General features: G+C 47.0%; 1 protein-coding gene across 13 annotated transcripts in view; it reads right to left on the reverse strand.

Moving 5' to 3' along the window:
• The window catches only part of ITPR1 (inositol 1,4,5-trisphosphate receptor type 1), a 163,472-nt gene that overhangs the window by 46,624 nt on the left and 102,550 nt on the right, over nucleotides 1-14,298 (reverse strand). For 7 of the 13 annotated variants that reach the window (XM_064667116.1, XM_064667115.1, XM_064667113.1 and 4 more), the window contains 3 exons: nucleotides 12,791-12,841; nucleotides 9,311-9,443; nucleotides 8,466-8,656 (listed from right to left, as the gene is read on the reverse strand). In XM_064667116.1, coding sequence (XP_064523186.1) covers nucleotides 8,466-8,656; nucleotides 9,311-9,443; nucleotides 12,791-12,841 — 375 coding nt within the window. The remainder of the gene's footprint in view (nucleotides 1-8,465; nucleotides 8,657-9,310; nucleotides 9,444-12,790; nucleotides 12,842-14,298) is intronic. The other 6 variants (XM_064667124.1, XM_064667123.1, XM_064667112.1 and 3 more) reach the window with 2 other exon arrangements.

Here is a 14,298-nt window from a genome sequence, read left to right on the forward strand (position 1 = left end):
ACCAAGCCCTGCCAGACCATCCTACAGATCCCGAAGAATTCCCCAGGAGAACAAATATTTGATTACCAAGGAATAAGGAAAAGCAAAGCCCCAGTGAACACCTTGCCAATTAAAGCAGACTGTTGTCATGTCCTTCCCCATCTCCCTAATGCCAGGGAACAGAAAATACCCCGTGAGCTTGGCGAGCCAGGGAGATTTCAGAGAGGAAAGTCCCTCCAGAGAGAGGAGAAAGATCAGTGATCTGGCTTCAACTCAGGACATTTTATTCCAACATTAGAGAGGAATTCTTACAGGGACCTCAGCTCGCTCGGGTTATCCAGCCAGGCTGCCAGCACCAATGCAAAACTTGTGTGCTACTTCATCTCTGCAGGAAGAGTTTGCCACCCCCAGACTAGTTCTTAGAGCTGGACTACTTCAAAAAAGCCACATTTTAAGGGGAACTGCACTAACACAAGCACTGAATTAAAGCACAAATGCCAACCCTCTACATTCTGCCTAAACATATTGCAAGGGCTTCCACTGCAGAAAATTCCAACCTAACTTTGCTTTCTCTCCCTCCTCATTTATTTGTTTAAAATATCCCTAATCCCTCTCTCTTGAAATCTCTCATATGTCCTGGCTCGCTGAAGATCCATCACTTTGGGTGTGAGTGATGGATATCATTAGTCTTGCATAGCTTAAGGAAATTGCAGCTGAAATACTTCATGCTGAACATACTTCACAGTTTGAAATAAATCCATAAGGAAAATCTGCCAGAACACCTCAATTGCCTGCGTTTTTTTGCAAACTGTAAAATAAACTTCGTCCCAAAAGCAGAAGGAGGACTTCCCAGCTCTGTTTTCCACAAATAAGACAAAACTCTCTCTGCCATGGGCATCCACACACCATCCAGCATGGCTCTGGAGGTTTGGGTCCACCTTATGAGGTGTTTTTTTTGGTGGGTATGAGGGTACAAAACCTGACCTGTGGAAATGCTCATCTGTCCCCACCAGCTGTAAATGAAGCAGCAGCAGAACTACAGCAGGAAGAGCCTTTATATCCTATGTGTTCTCCTATTGCAACACTCAAACTCTTGATGCAATTTGAAGTCATTTCACAGAGGAAAGCAAGAACAAGCCTCCAGAGATATGGTTCCCTCATGCCCTTCCAGAGCCAGTACAGCCCCCAGGAGCACAAGGTGACACGGGATGATCCCCAGGACGTGAAGGCACACTGGGGAACCACAGGTACCAGCGTGACTGTGGGTTTGGGGTTTGTGCTCACAGATGGCCTCGGAGCGTGGGAGCCTTGGGGCCTGCCCTGCTGTCAGCAGGGAGCCTGATTTGGGTTCCTCTGCCCCCAGTGGGAGCAGCTCCGCCGGGTCACTCGGCTCATCCGCGGGGCAGGAGCGCGGATCCCACTTCCCCACCGAGCCGGTGAGCGCTGTGTAGGTGTGAGAAACAGGGAAGTCTGCAGACTCCCCAAAAGAAAAAAAAAAAGTGTAAGATCTTGTTGAGAGACAGAGGAATTAAAGAAAACCATAGCAACAAGTCAGTCCACCTACCCAAACCACCCACCCACCACCAGTTTCATTTGCTGACGCACTTCAAAAACAAGCTGGCTCCAACCCGCTCTGGAAGGTGAGCAAGCCCTGAGAGCTCATTAAATTCCCTTCTCAGCTACTCTTGTGTGCCTGCAGCTAGTGAGCAAGTGGGATATAAATAGAAGTTATATAACAGCGCTTTGTTGATTCCTGTGCTTACCAAAAAAAAAAAAAAAAAGGCAGCATGACCTTGTTTTGCTGAATAGCTTTGCCGCTGCCTGCTCAGGGAGGACTTTAATCCTGCTAGGGATCATCTTAAAAGTTTAGGTTGGACCTGGATACCACAGAGAGGAATAGGGAGAATTAGTGATTTGTGTCCCTGCTCCTTGCAGGACCAGGATCATGGTAGAATGCTGAGAGGATTGACACACAGGAGGTGGTACCAACAACCATGAACAACACAAGGGCACCAAGACAAGAGAGCAAGACACAGCTGAACCCTGAGGTAGCACCTCTCCCTTTTTTCACCTACACTGCTCAGTCACACAGATGGGCCCCTCAAAATCCAAGCATAAAACCTTCCTTTGGGCAAAAAGACTGGAAGATGCTCTGCTACAGGAATCCTGATGGCCCAAATATACTTCAGAAAGCAGCATCAGCTGTAGCTCAAGTGGAAAGTCCAGGTGGTACTGTTATCATCTCACCTCTTCCCCCCGGTTCTCAATCTCACCTTTGTATCTCCCTGCCCTCACTGACAATGAAATCACCTCTGCAGGAAGGACTCCTCACACTGCATTATTAATGGGCCTTGTTTGTTTTGAACCTGGTGGTATCTAACACCTGTGGGAGACTGAGACTTCCCTGTGCTAACTGTATTAAAATATATGTGAAGGAGATGGAGCTCCCACAGGCTTGGCATCCGGAGTCTCCTCCTGGGGAGCAGCAGAGCATCAGGGCAGAGGTTTCCTCAGCGCTGACTTCATGGCTAGTGCAGGTCCTGTGCCTTGTTTGGAAGACAACTGCAGTGTCAAGGACGTCAGGATTTGCAGAAGGTTTCATTACAGAGAGGGCTCTTTCAGCAAAGGACACAGCTGATCTTTATGATACAGGTCCTTACCAACTCTGGCTTTTTATGTCATGTTCTGAAGTAACACACTCAGAATGTCAAAATAATTACGATGTACTTTAAATTGAGCTAAACTCATTTAAATGGTGAAAGACACAGGTAATTGCTTAACACGTGCTAAAAGCTTCCTGGTTGGGTAGTAGTTTCCTAAACAGGTATCATTAAAACAATATAAAAAAGATGTCAACTGTATCATCAACTGTATCAAAGAATTCTGGTTGCTATAAATAAACAGAAAATTTAAAATTTGTTTAAAAAAAAAAAAAATTTGTTTTATCAATGACCAAAAGTTCTCAAGTGCTATTTACAAAAGTTTAGTGACCCAAAGATATTCTTGCCTCCAAAGCCCTTACCATCACACACAATTGTCTGTGCTCACCAATATCTGTCACTGCTGCAATTCTTCCAAGTAATAAATGTGATTTAAAAGGTCCAAGCCACAAAGGCTAAAGCACCATCGTGTCACTAAACCTACATTTCATCCCCCTAATACTTCTGTGACATTTTGCAAAGCTTTACCCCCATTTTGCAGGGCAATTGCAGCCACAGAGAAAAAGAAACAAAGTGTCTGGGCAACCAAATGGGACATTTTTGTGCTGGTATTTCACAGCCAACATGACAGTGAGCTCAAGGACACAAACTGGTCTCAAAGTCTTTGCCCCCTCCAACCCAAGGGCTGTAGCTGACCTGTACCACTGGCTGGTACCTCCTCAGCTCACTGGGCTTCCGTGGGGCTCCTAAGTGCCAGAAACACAGACAAGGACCGGACAGCTCTGGATTCAATTCCTTTTGTGCAGCAATCCTGTAGTTACTTAATAACTATCCACCATCTCTGGACAGCCTGAGGAATAGAAAAGCAGACCACAGTTCACCATGGTGGCGTTTCCTCACTGGTGGCAATGCACGAGGAGAAACTTTGACTGAGTCCAAGTCCATGTATGGCACAAGCCAGAGCTGGAGACAGGAGAGCTGTGTTAGTTCAGTGCAGCCTCTCCTCCCAAACCTGACTGATGAAGAGGTGGCTGCTGGGGTTTCTGTACCTTGCTTCTTCCAAGCCCCTCGTGGTACCCGTTTGATGGGCAGCACAGCCCCCAGCCCTGTCAGGCACACAAAACACTCAGCTCATGCGTACAGGCTGAACCAAAGAGCTCTGGAAGTTTAAGCAACCTGAAGCCACAAGGCTTTTTGCACAAAAGGAGCCTCACACACTGATGAGCTCCAAGCCACAATTCCACAGTACACAGATTCACTGTTGCCATGCTGTGACAGACACAACTGCAGTCCACCACCACCAGCTCCTCGGTGCTATCTCCAGTCAGGGTGGCCCCTGGTCCTCACCCCACACTCAGCTGCTGCAGGACAGAGTGCTGTGTGCACTCTCCTCTGGGCAGAAGCTGTGACTTGCTTCAGCAGCAAAAGCCACTTCTTCCCTGAAAAATAATCACCTTTTCCCTTGGGTGCTGAGTCCCATCACCTCATTCCCTGTGTCTGCAGCCCACCTTGGGAAGAACTATGGATAAGGAAAACGAAGGCGCCACTGCCCTTGAAGGGGCAGACGTGCCTCACGCCACTTTGGGGCAGTGCTTAAAAAACGCCTGCAACAAAACTAATGTCACCAACCTCATTTTACCTTCCCCGGCTGAAAATATCAACATGTGCGTGTGGGAAATTTGTCACGCAAGCTGACTTTGGAGAAGATCCCTAATTAAAGGAGCAGGGTCTCCATGGAGAGGTGTTACGTAAGGGACTCCACTTGCCATTAACTTCCACCGACCAAGGAAACCCGAAACCCCGCGGAGGTGAGGCAGAGTAACGGCACATGGAATTTTTATTTAGCAGATGAGAGACAAGTGTTACAGGACAAGTCCTCAGCAATCTCCTCCGCTGTCAGTCATTTGCCAAGGTTGCTTTAGCAGAGCAGAGCTCCCTGTGCTGCCGCGTGTGCAGGGAATGGACCGAGTTTTATCCCTTCCTGAGGACACGCAGTTCCACAAGCAAGGCACCTGCCATGCCAGCTCGGGCACAGGGAACCCAAAGCAGCACCCCAGGGACAGGTGCCTCCCTGGATGCCGGGCATGCTCCCCCTCGGAGGAGAGCGTGGGGCATCCTCCCAGGGCTGCTCCGTGCAGAACCGCTGACTGCAGCGCTCCCGAGGTGGATGCTGAGGGTTATATAAATTAATAAAGGGGTTGATGTAATTTGCAGTTCAGTGAGTTGCACTGTTTGTCAGGTTAATTTGTTGGCCGGTGCTGACCCCGAGGTTCCACCTCTGCCTCTGTGTCCGTATAAATGAGGGCAGGCTTCCCACCGAGATCCAGGGCTCCCGCTGAGCCACAAGCTCACGGGACACAGCCACGACAATGCCACCACCAGCCCTGCTACCAAAGAACCTGACAGGGTTTTTAAGTGAATTCCAAAAACTAAAACCCAGAAAGTTTCCATCCAGAGAGGCCTAAGTGGGCAAAGACCTTCCCAGAACAGCTCATTTGCCACATTTACCCCTCTAGCAGAACACAGTGGCGTGGGATTCACTGTGCCACATACCAGCTCAGCCTCCTTCCTAAGGGAAACCAGGAGTATTTTTTTCTTGTCCTGCTTCTCCCCCACATTAATCTTCTTAACAATACAATAAAAATCCCTCCTGCCAACTAGAATAAGGAACATCTTTAGATTTGCTTTCTTGCAAGAGTTGGCAACCACCTACTTTGCCTACCCTTAATATTGGCCCTGCCTCTACCTAATGAAACAGCAACACCTATTCCAGTTATCCCTTCCCAGCATCATGGGGATCTGTTCTCCCACTGAAGCTCATGGGAGTTACCCGGGAACTCCCATTATTAACCATATTACAATCATCATGTGCAAGTTCCTGTGTGTTGGTACAAACCCTCTGCTTCACTTCAGGCCGAATTAATTTCCCGTGTGAAAACCTGGAGTTAAGAAAATGCCATGCAGGGGTGACACATTTCTGGCCTTGCTGCCAAAAAGCCTTTTTTACATAACCTGTCCCTATCCCACCAGCTTCCTATTTTCAAAGGCCTGTAGATAGAAGTAATTGAAGTTCATTAAAAATTATTCAAACTGAGCACAGAACGAACTTGTTCAGAATACTATAAATCAAAAGCCGCTAATAATAGGGGAAAAAAAAATCATGAAATGAAGATAAACTGTGTTAGACCTCAAAGAAAAGCTGGCTGGTTTGGCTAGGTCAACTTTCACAATGACAAATGGACGTGATGCAAAACGAACGCAGTTATTAGTCCAAAGACTGAAGATGACTCTTCCACTGGCAGTTACTGGAAACTGCCGAAAAACTTCAGCAAATCTACTCTGCAGGTTGCAGTCTGCCAAGCCTACCTACCTACTCTGCAGAACTTACCAAAAGAACACAGATTAGAGAAAGATCAGGACAAAAGACACAAAGTATTGGGTTCATTTTTGTAAGTGCATCTAGTTTCCATAAGCAGACAGATGCTACAGTGTATTTTGTAAGAATGAAATCCTACTAAGTGGGAGACCATCCCTTTGCTGCCCTCAGTAGATCTCGACTGTGCTGTAGCCAAAGGCTGCTGTCTAAAAAACATCAGCTTTGCAGACTAGCAAGTACCCACAGAGCTCTCCTGAGAGCTGGGCTGCACCAGAGCCCTCTGCACTCAGAGCACATCAGTCACTCTTCCTACGTGGAGCCAGCAAAGCTGGATTACCTGAGTTCACCGTCTCAGGATACCAGTCTGACTTGGCCATCACATCATTCAGCAATTACTTGGGAGATACAGACCCAAACTGATGATTTTACTAAAGAGCAAGCCTCCACCTTTTCTTTGATTCCCAGCTGTTCTCCCAGAAGTTAAGCTCTGTGGTTGGTGTTTTTCCCATTGAAGTTCTACTCACTTGGCTCTCATGACTAAAACCCTACTGAGAGATCAGAGTGCTGAGTACAGGCTGTTCCCAACTGCCATTGCCGTCATCCCCACAGGCCCTGACTGTGCCGAAGCCACTGCGAGGCACCAGAAAACACTCTCCCCACCGCCAGCAGTTTAACCAATGCAGAGGGAAGCCAGGGAAACATGTCTGAGCACTGATAAACCCTCTTTTTTGCCTTTTGCTGTCAAGCCCGTGGAGCGTTCCAGCACAGAATATCTGCATCCCAACCGCTCCACGGGATATTTTCAATAACATCTCATGTGTGCTTTGCATGCATGAGTAAGAGCTCCTGGGTGTGTCCGAGCCCTCAGAGCTCCCAGCATTAGCTGTAGGCACCACGAGTCATTTGGTTCCTAAAACATTTTGTACTTAAAAGCAGCCCACACTACACCAGAGCCCCCTCCCAGCCCGTCCTGCCGCGCCGGAGCACGTAGACGCACCGAGTGAGTGCTGGCTGCCCAGAGCACGTCCTAAAGACACCTGCCAAGCACTTATTCCTGAGTGGGAAAGCACTGAAAATAGTTCCTCTGGTTTGTGGAAGCACCACGTACGTACACAGGCTGGAGAGCAGCAGAGCCTGGCAGGAGTGTGTGGTGTGGAGGTGTCACACGCTGCTCCGAGCATCCCCTGCCAACAGCTCCTTGCTGACCACAGGGTTATTGTACAGCCTCCCAGCTACGGACAGCAAATGCAAACCAAACCATCTCCCTTTCTGGTGGAAAAGACGTCTTTGGAGGCAGACTGCAGGTTTCCCTGTTTGTTCTGACCGGGTGAACTATGGAATCTGCTCCCAACACGGGTTCGTGCTCAGTGGGAGGTGACTTTGCTCAGTCCCTCCGTGCTGGGGTCCAGCACAGGCAAAGGATCTCACCACATCGGGCTGGTGCAGTTTGTTTTTCCTTCCAGCATGACAGTGTGAGGTTACCTGAGGCTCCCTGAGAGCTGGGAATATGAAAGCTCAGCTTCCTTTACATTAGAGAAGAGCAGGAAATTTAAAGGAGTGACTGTCCCCAAGGAATGTTAATCCTGTCCTTGCAGTTTAAGGTGACGTAGGATTTTCAACACTCAATTCCCACTTTGTCTTCTATGAAGAAGCTTCACTTCAGAGCATAGACACAGGGGAAAAAAAAGGGGTACTGATTACAGGGACAAGCAAAGGAGCCCAAAGACATTCCCTGTCCTCTCAAGGGAAGTTTGCATGGACACAAGAGGTGCTGCTGTAGGGATCTAGTGTGTGTTTTAACCTCAGTGATCAATTATAACCAGTCAGGATTCAGCCCCACAGACAGTCTGCAAACACAGCACATGCAGAGCCAAAAGAGTAAGATACCACATGTACGATCATCTTTACAAGCATGTTTTTCTGCAATAAGGTTTTACTTTCTCTTTGGAAGAATAATGTACAAGCTTGTTGTTGTGTATTCATTAAAATCCACACCAGGCACAATTTTCATTTAGGGAAATCAAATCCTTACTGAAAACACAAAAATGAAGATCAGCAAGACTGCAGGAGAACAGCAGTGGTCTGGAGTTTACCATACACTTATTTCAAATTCCAGCCTGAAATCTAACACCTCGTTGTAAAAGTCTGAGCACACTGCAGTTGTTTAAACTAATTTGTAAGAGCAGTCAATAACTTACCTACAAAGCTGTTTTATTAGACATTCCTCTATACTGCCCTGGGAAACACCTCAGTTACCCAACGCCCATGCAAGCATTTAATAAGTTGACTTTTGCATGGTAGACACTAATATTTCCCAAAATTACAGGTCAAAGATCCTTCAGTCATTTCCCCTCCCATCTCCTTAAACTCCTCAAGTTTCCTGGATTCCATAATAACACTTCCCTTCCCAACGTGGTACGGTCACGAGAAGAAGTTTTCCATTTCCCTACCTGTATCGTGGTGTTCCCACCTTCCAGCAGGGCAATGGCTAACAGGATGCTCTCATGGAAGACTCTGTCGCTGGTGGCATTCATGATGAGATCTATGACCAGGTTGGATGCACCTTCTTTATCCAGATGACACTGGACATCTGCCAAACTCATCTCCCCTCGGCTCATTGAACTCGATCCGGAGCTTCCTCCTATAAAGGTGATCATGAGAAACAGGCTGAGATTGACCCCACGCTGATGGCACCTCTCTTCAAGGCCAGGCTGGACAGGGCTCGGAGCAACCTGGTCTAGTGGAAGGTGTCCCTGCCATGGCAGGGGGTTGGAACGAGATGGGCTTTAAGGCCCCTTCCAACCCAGACCAGTCTGGGATTCTATGACTATTGATTTTTTGGCAATGGTCTCAAATTAAATAAACTGCACTTTATAACTGACTTTAAACACAATTTTCCCTCATCCTACCCCCCAGTCTCTCTGGAATACCATGAAATGGTTTTGTTCCAGATACGGTTAATAATCTGACATCCTTATAAGCACATTCCTCATATATTAATTAAATTGATCGGGATTTCTGAGTACATTTATTCAAAGCAACATCACAAACTTTAAGCCAACCCAAGGCAGTCTCTGGAAAGCATAAAAAGCTGTCTGCTTCATTTTGCTGCCTCAAAGGCAGTCATCCATGTGGACGGCTTCCTCGGTTTTGGGAGTTCATAGAGGAGGACAGTGAGGGGGGGAAAAAAAATCCCTGTTTCATGTGTAAGGTGCCGATTTGTGGGGCAGACACAGTCACAGACCACGGGGCAGGGCAGAGCACAGGCCCCACGAGGAGCAGGAGCAGGTCCTACCTCCCGCCCCGGCCTTGCCGGTGCCGCCCGCGGACAAGGGCCCGTTGCCGAAGGTGGTCAGGCTCTCCCGCCGTCCCGCAGGCCGCACGTTGCCATAGTAACGGTTGACCAACACTTGCCTGAGCGCCTCACCCTTGATTAAAGAGGAGAATGAAATCATGATGTGAGCTTCAGGAACAAACAAACCACTGCTGTTATTGTTTGCCTTCTTGTGGTGAAGGGGGGGGAACCGAAACCCTGGAGATTGGGAAAAATCCACCGAGTAACTCCCACTGTGCTCGGGCAGGCTGGGACACCGGGGGGTCTCATGGGGCTCAAGTAAGATTATGGGTTCCCAGCACAGGAACAGCTCCAGGTCAGGTTTTGTGTAGAGCTCTCTAGACAGATTTTGTTCTCAAAGAGGTTGTTGTTTTTTTTTTTAAATTAAGCTCTACTGTCTTGGTCTTAAATGTAAAAAAGTTGCATCTGTACAGCACCAACACAAAATTAAGAGGCGGATTAGCGCAAGAGGAACATTAGAAATGATGCTGTGAGGAGCAATCCCATCTTCCCACACCTATCCCATTTTGCCATTTCACCAGCTTTACAGGGATGTGCTCCTTTCTCCCTCCATCAGCAGCTGCTGAGCGGAAACCCGAGCGATCCCGCTGAATCCCAGCCCTTTGTTCCCTGCTGGCAGCTGCCCCAGCCGCCGCTCACGCCAGCAGTCAGCATCCAAGCACATGAGCCCTGGACTCCACAGGGCACCAGTCCTCAGATAACCCCAAATCCCGGGAGCGCCCGGAACGTCCCCCCAGCATGAGCCGCTGCGTCAGCCCAGAGCAAACCACCTCCCAGGGCAAACAACCCACGGGCCCTGCACTAATCCCACTCCAGTCCTTACAGGAATTCCCAGGAATTCGGGGAACTGGACAAACCAACGAGCAGCACACAAACACCACACCGGGATTAACGGGTTTTTATAAGGTCTTTGTGCACAAAGGAAAACTGGGGATTATTGTAACCGGGAGCTGCTGCTGATGGCAGCGTGGTCACAGCAGCACCACCCTGGACAGTGCTTGAGAGGGGAGGGAGGGGCTTTTCTGGGGATTCAATACATAAATAATAATTAACAAAAAAAAAATCTAGCCAAGAATAATTTCATATTAAAAATATGTCAGGAAGAACTAAAGTATCTTATCTTTATCTCCACTCGCAAAACACACGCTCGTCACTGATTTTCAACTGTATTTCAAATGAAATTAGTTGTCTGACTACAGAGTCAAGATGTCATTTAAGATATTAGCTGACATAAAAATGAAGTCTTACTTTTTAAACTTTCACAAGAGGCCTTTAAAAGAAAAATAAGTAAAAGGAGCAACATAAATGTGCATTAATGGGCTCATACAGAACTCCAGCACTGCTGCAGTCACACTGCTTTCATGCAAAGCTGGCACTCATGAAGGTAACTTCAGGAAATCCTTAAACCACCCCCCCCAAAAAAAGAAAAAGACAAAAACCTGTCTGGAAATTAAGTTCTTTACCAAATTTCAGGTATCACTTCCAAAGGGAGAAGCCCGACATGTGCCTGGAGCTGGTGAGGGATCACTGCCCTCCCTGCAGGGCTGGGGCTCAAACTGGGGCTCCCACCACCTGCTCCTTGTCACCACAATTCAGCACCTTAAAAATTGTTCCTATGGATTATTAGCGTGAAAGCTGCAGCATGGGAGCTGCATTTTATGGGATCAGATGGGGAGGGAGCAAGTGCCAGGGAGACAGGTTGTAAAATAAACACGAGGAGAGCATTCCAATCAGCTGCTTCCAAAAGTCCCAAAAAAACAGAAAAAAAAGGAAAATTCCTGTGGAAGCAACAGTACAAGGAGATGAGCACTCTTCCAAGGGGCATACGCTTCCCATCACCGCTTGGACCAAAGAGTGAACATGTAGGAGAGGCAAGAGACAGCTCAGGAGCTCCAGCAAATTCCTACCCCGGAGGAGTGCCTGTGACTGACAGCGACATTCGAGCCTTGGGTACACGATGTAGAGCTTTATCCATCCCCCTGCTCCCAGTCTGGCAGGTAAGGAAGGCAACATGACAGAACAAGGCCAAGCCAGACAAAAAAAACCCCTGAACTACACCTTCCCTCTACACATGTCCCGATTAGAAAGGAAACTTGATACCCACATGAGCCCTACGACAAAATGAAGTTACAAGGGAGTTCTCACATTACCTTTTCCCTCTGCTGTTGAACTAATTGTCAGTCATCATATCAACTGGCATTTAAACCAGTCATTTTTACTACTTACTACAGAGATAACACACATCCATCCACAAGAACGGCTGCTCACTGAACTCCACCTCCTCCTGAATTCAGGGGGGTAACTAAAGCTCCTGGAGTTGTGTCCAGATTTTCATTCTGGCCCATTGTGGAGCAGAAGGTGACTTCTATTCCATGATCAAAATAGTTGGGGTGAGTGGAGACACCTGACCAAGAGGAACTCTGGTGCCTGCAGGAGTTGTGTATCCAAAACAAGACAAAAATCACCGGAAAATACAGGTAGGAATAGGTGTCAAGCAGTTGCTTCTAGTCTGAGAACGTGCTCATCCATGGGTTTGGAGGGCTGGCAATACACAGTCACCAACATCTCAAATTCTATCTGGGAAAAAAAAGCTTTGCTTCCTACAGATTTATGCAAACCCACCATGTTAGCTAATGAAATATCAGTATGTGATCAAAGTAGAGGGGAGAAGAAAAAAAATCAGTGGTATTTAAGAAATGTTCCAATTAATTCAGCTGCAATGCTTGGCTCCAGAACAGTTCTTTAACCATCCTGTCAGTGCTGTGCACCACTTTGATGTGGGCAACGTGCAAACAAATATCAGATGTTTGGCAATAATCAGAAAAATCAAATATGGTACCTCGAAAAAGCCCAACAACATCCAGTTTCATCTGTGTTCACCATCAGGTAAACTAAGTCATATACAAACATTACTGCGCATGTATCAGTAATGCAGATGCAACACACAACTCTAAGTGATATCAGAAACCTGATTAAAACAGAGAATCTTGGATAATATTTAAAAGTGAAGCAGTTATAAGTTGTTGTTGCTGTTCTGTTCCCAGCTACAAGAGCAGAAGAAATGGAGAAAGGCATTAATGACATGGATTTTTTGCAGCATGGGTTACAAAGAGGTGGTGTGGCCAAAGCAGCCAGCTACACAAGCACTGATTAATGTCACTTCATAACTGAGTGACCAAAGGGGAGAGTTTTGACAGTGTGAATGGACTGGACCAGGATCTGAGGTTTCACTGGAGCTGCCAAGCACTTGCCCCTTCCATGTAACACAAGGGGCACCAGCACCCCCTTCATAAACACGGCTCATCATTTTAGGTTTTCCAAGAGCAGTTAACACACAAGTTTCTTACATAACTTAGGCTTCACTGTTTAAAAAGAAAAGGTTGAGGGTTAGTTCTGAACGTGCTTGACTGCTGTACATACCCTTCTATGATCCTCCAGTTGCCTCTGTGGTAGAGTTTGATCAAGCTCCTGCTGTGCGTGCAGAAATTTCATTTTAAAGCAGAACAACACTCAAGAGACACCAACATCTTGGCACTCAGGGGGAATACTAAGGGAAGTCACAGTTGAATGCAAGGGGGGAGATGAAGAAGATGGACTGACAAGCTCTCAAAACAGGACATCTGCCCTCAGTTGGCCCTGGCAGCACTTGTCCTCTCAGACACCTTATCACCCCGCAGCCCACCCCAGCATGCACGTGTGCCAACATTCCCCTGGAGTCAGAGGGAACACAGGGTCTGTCTCGTTGTGCAGTCACCAGGAACACACACAAGTCCCCGGGAGCTCAGCCCACACATGCCCATGCACAGACACACAGGTACACCCCACCCCAATGGACACACACCTCTGGGGACAGGAGTGACTTCAACACATCTCCCTGTGGTCAGTGAAGCTCGTTTGAGACTGTGGAGGGCCCCTGGAAAAACCTGGGGGGTTCCCTTCCAACACCAGGGCCTTCAGGGGGTGTCACTGAACAGAGTCCCTCAGCACGTGCATGTTTCCAAATCAAATCTCTCTTGCTTCAGATATTAATTTTAAGAAATGGAACTTGCAGTTTGCAAACCTGAAGCACATGAAGGTTTTGTTGCTTTAAAGCATCTGAAAATGTGTAGAACAACTGCTCTCTCCAGGGACCCATCTTAAACCAGGAGCCATCTCCAAAACATCTCAAAGGCCTTCGATAACCACTCAGAGTTTTGGTTTACATTTAAACACTATTCCACAAAAATTACAGATACAAAAGTCTGAACCACCACAAACATTTTTTTCCTTCATGATCTCAAAATATATTTACAACCTTCCTGTCTATATAGCTCACAGAATCAACAGTGTCCTCGATTAAGATTTTCACGTTGTTTCACTTAGATTTGCACTAATTTGGCACTCAGTTGTACCAATGCCATCTCTGGATGTGCCATTAATTTCCAAAGAATTTGAGATTTCATAAATTTTCAAGTCTCCATTTTGAAAAATAATCTGTTTTATGCAAACTGATACTGGGGTATCTCACAAAGGACATGCTCCCACACATCCAATTCCCCAGAGCCAGGGACCCTGAAGTGACCACTGGGGCATTTTAAATGGAACACCAGTTGTTCTGGGGTTATGAAGCTTCCACTAATAACTTCTGACACCTCCATTTCCTTTACGTTTTTAAGTATGTTACAAAAAGGGAAAACCAAATTCTGCATTAGGAGCCAGAGAAACAAGATCTCATTTTGCCAATGCAGGGAAATTTCAGAGGAGTCTTCTCACGGTGTCTCCCTTGGAGCATAAGGGAAATGGCTGAAAGGAACAAAGATTTGGGACTAATTTACATGGGTTTTTTATATTTCCAGACTACCACGCTGAGGCTGTACTGGATTAAGCCACTTGAACAAATCTACTTATTTCCACTGTCTAACACCACGCAGCAACACACATTTCACAGG

This window comes from Pseudopipra pipra, chromosome 11, assembly GCF_036250125.1.
Source record: "Pseudopipra pipra isolate bDixPip1 chromosome 11, bDixPip1.hap1, whole genome shotgun sequence".
Lineage (NCBI taxonomy): Eukaryota > Metazoa > Chordata > Aves > Passeriformes > Pipridae > Pseudopipra > Pseudopipra pipra.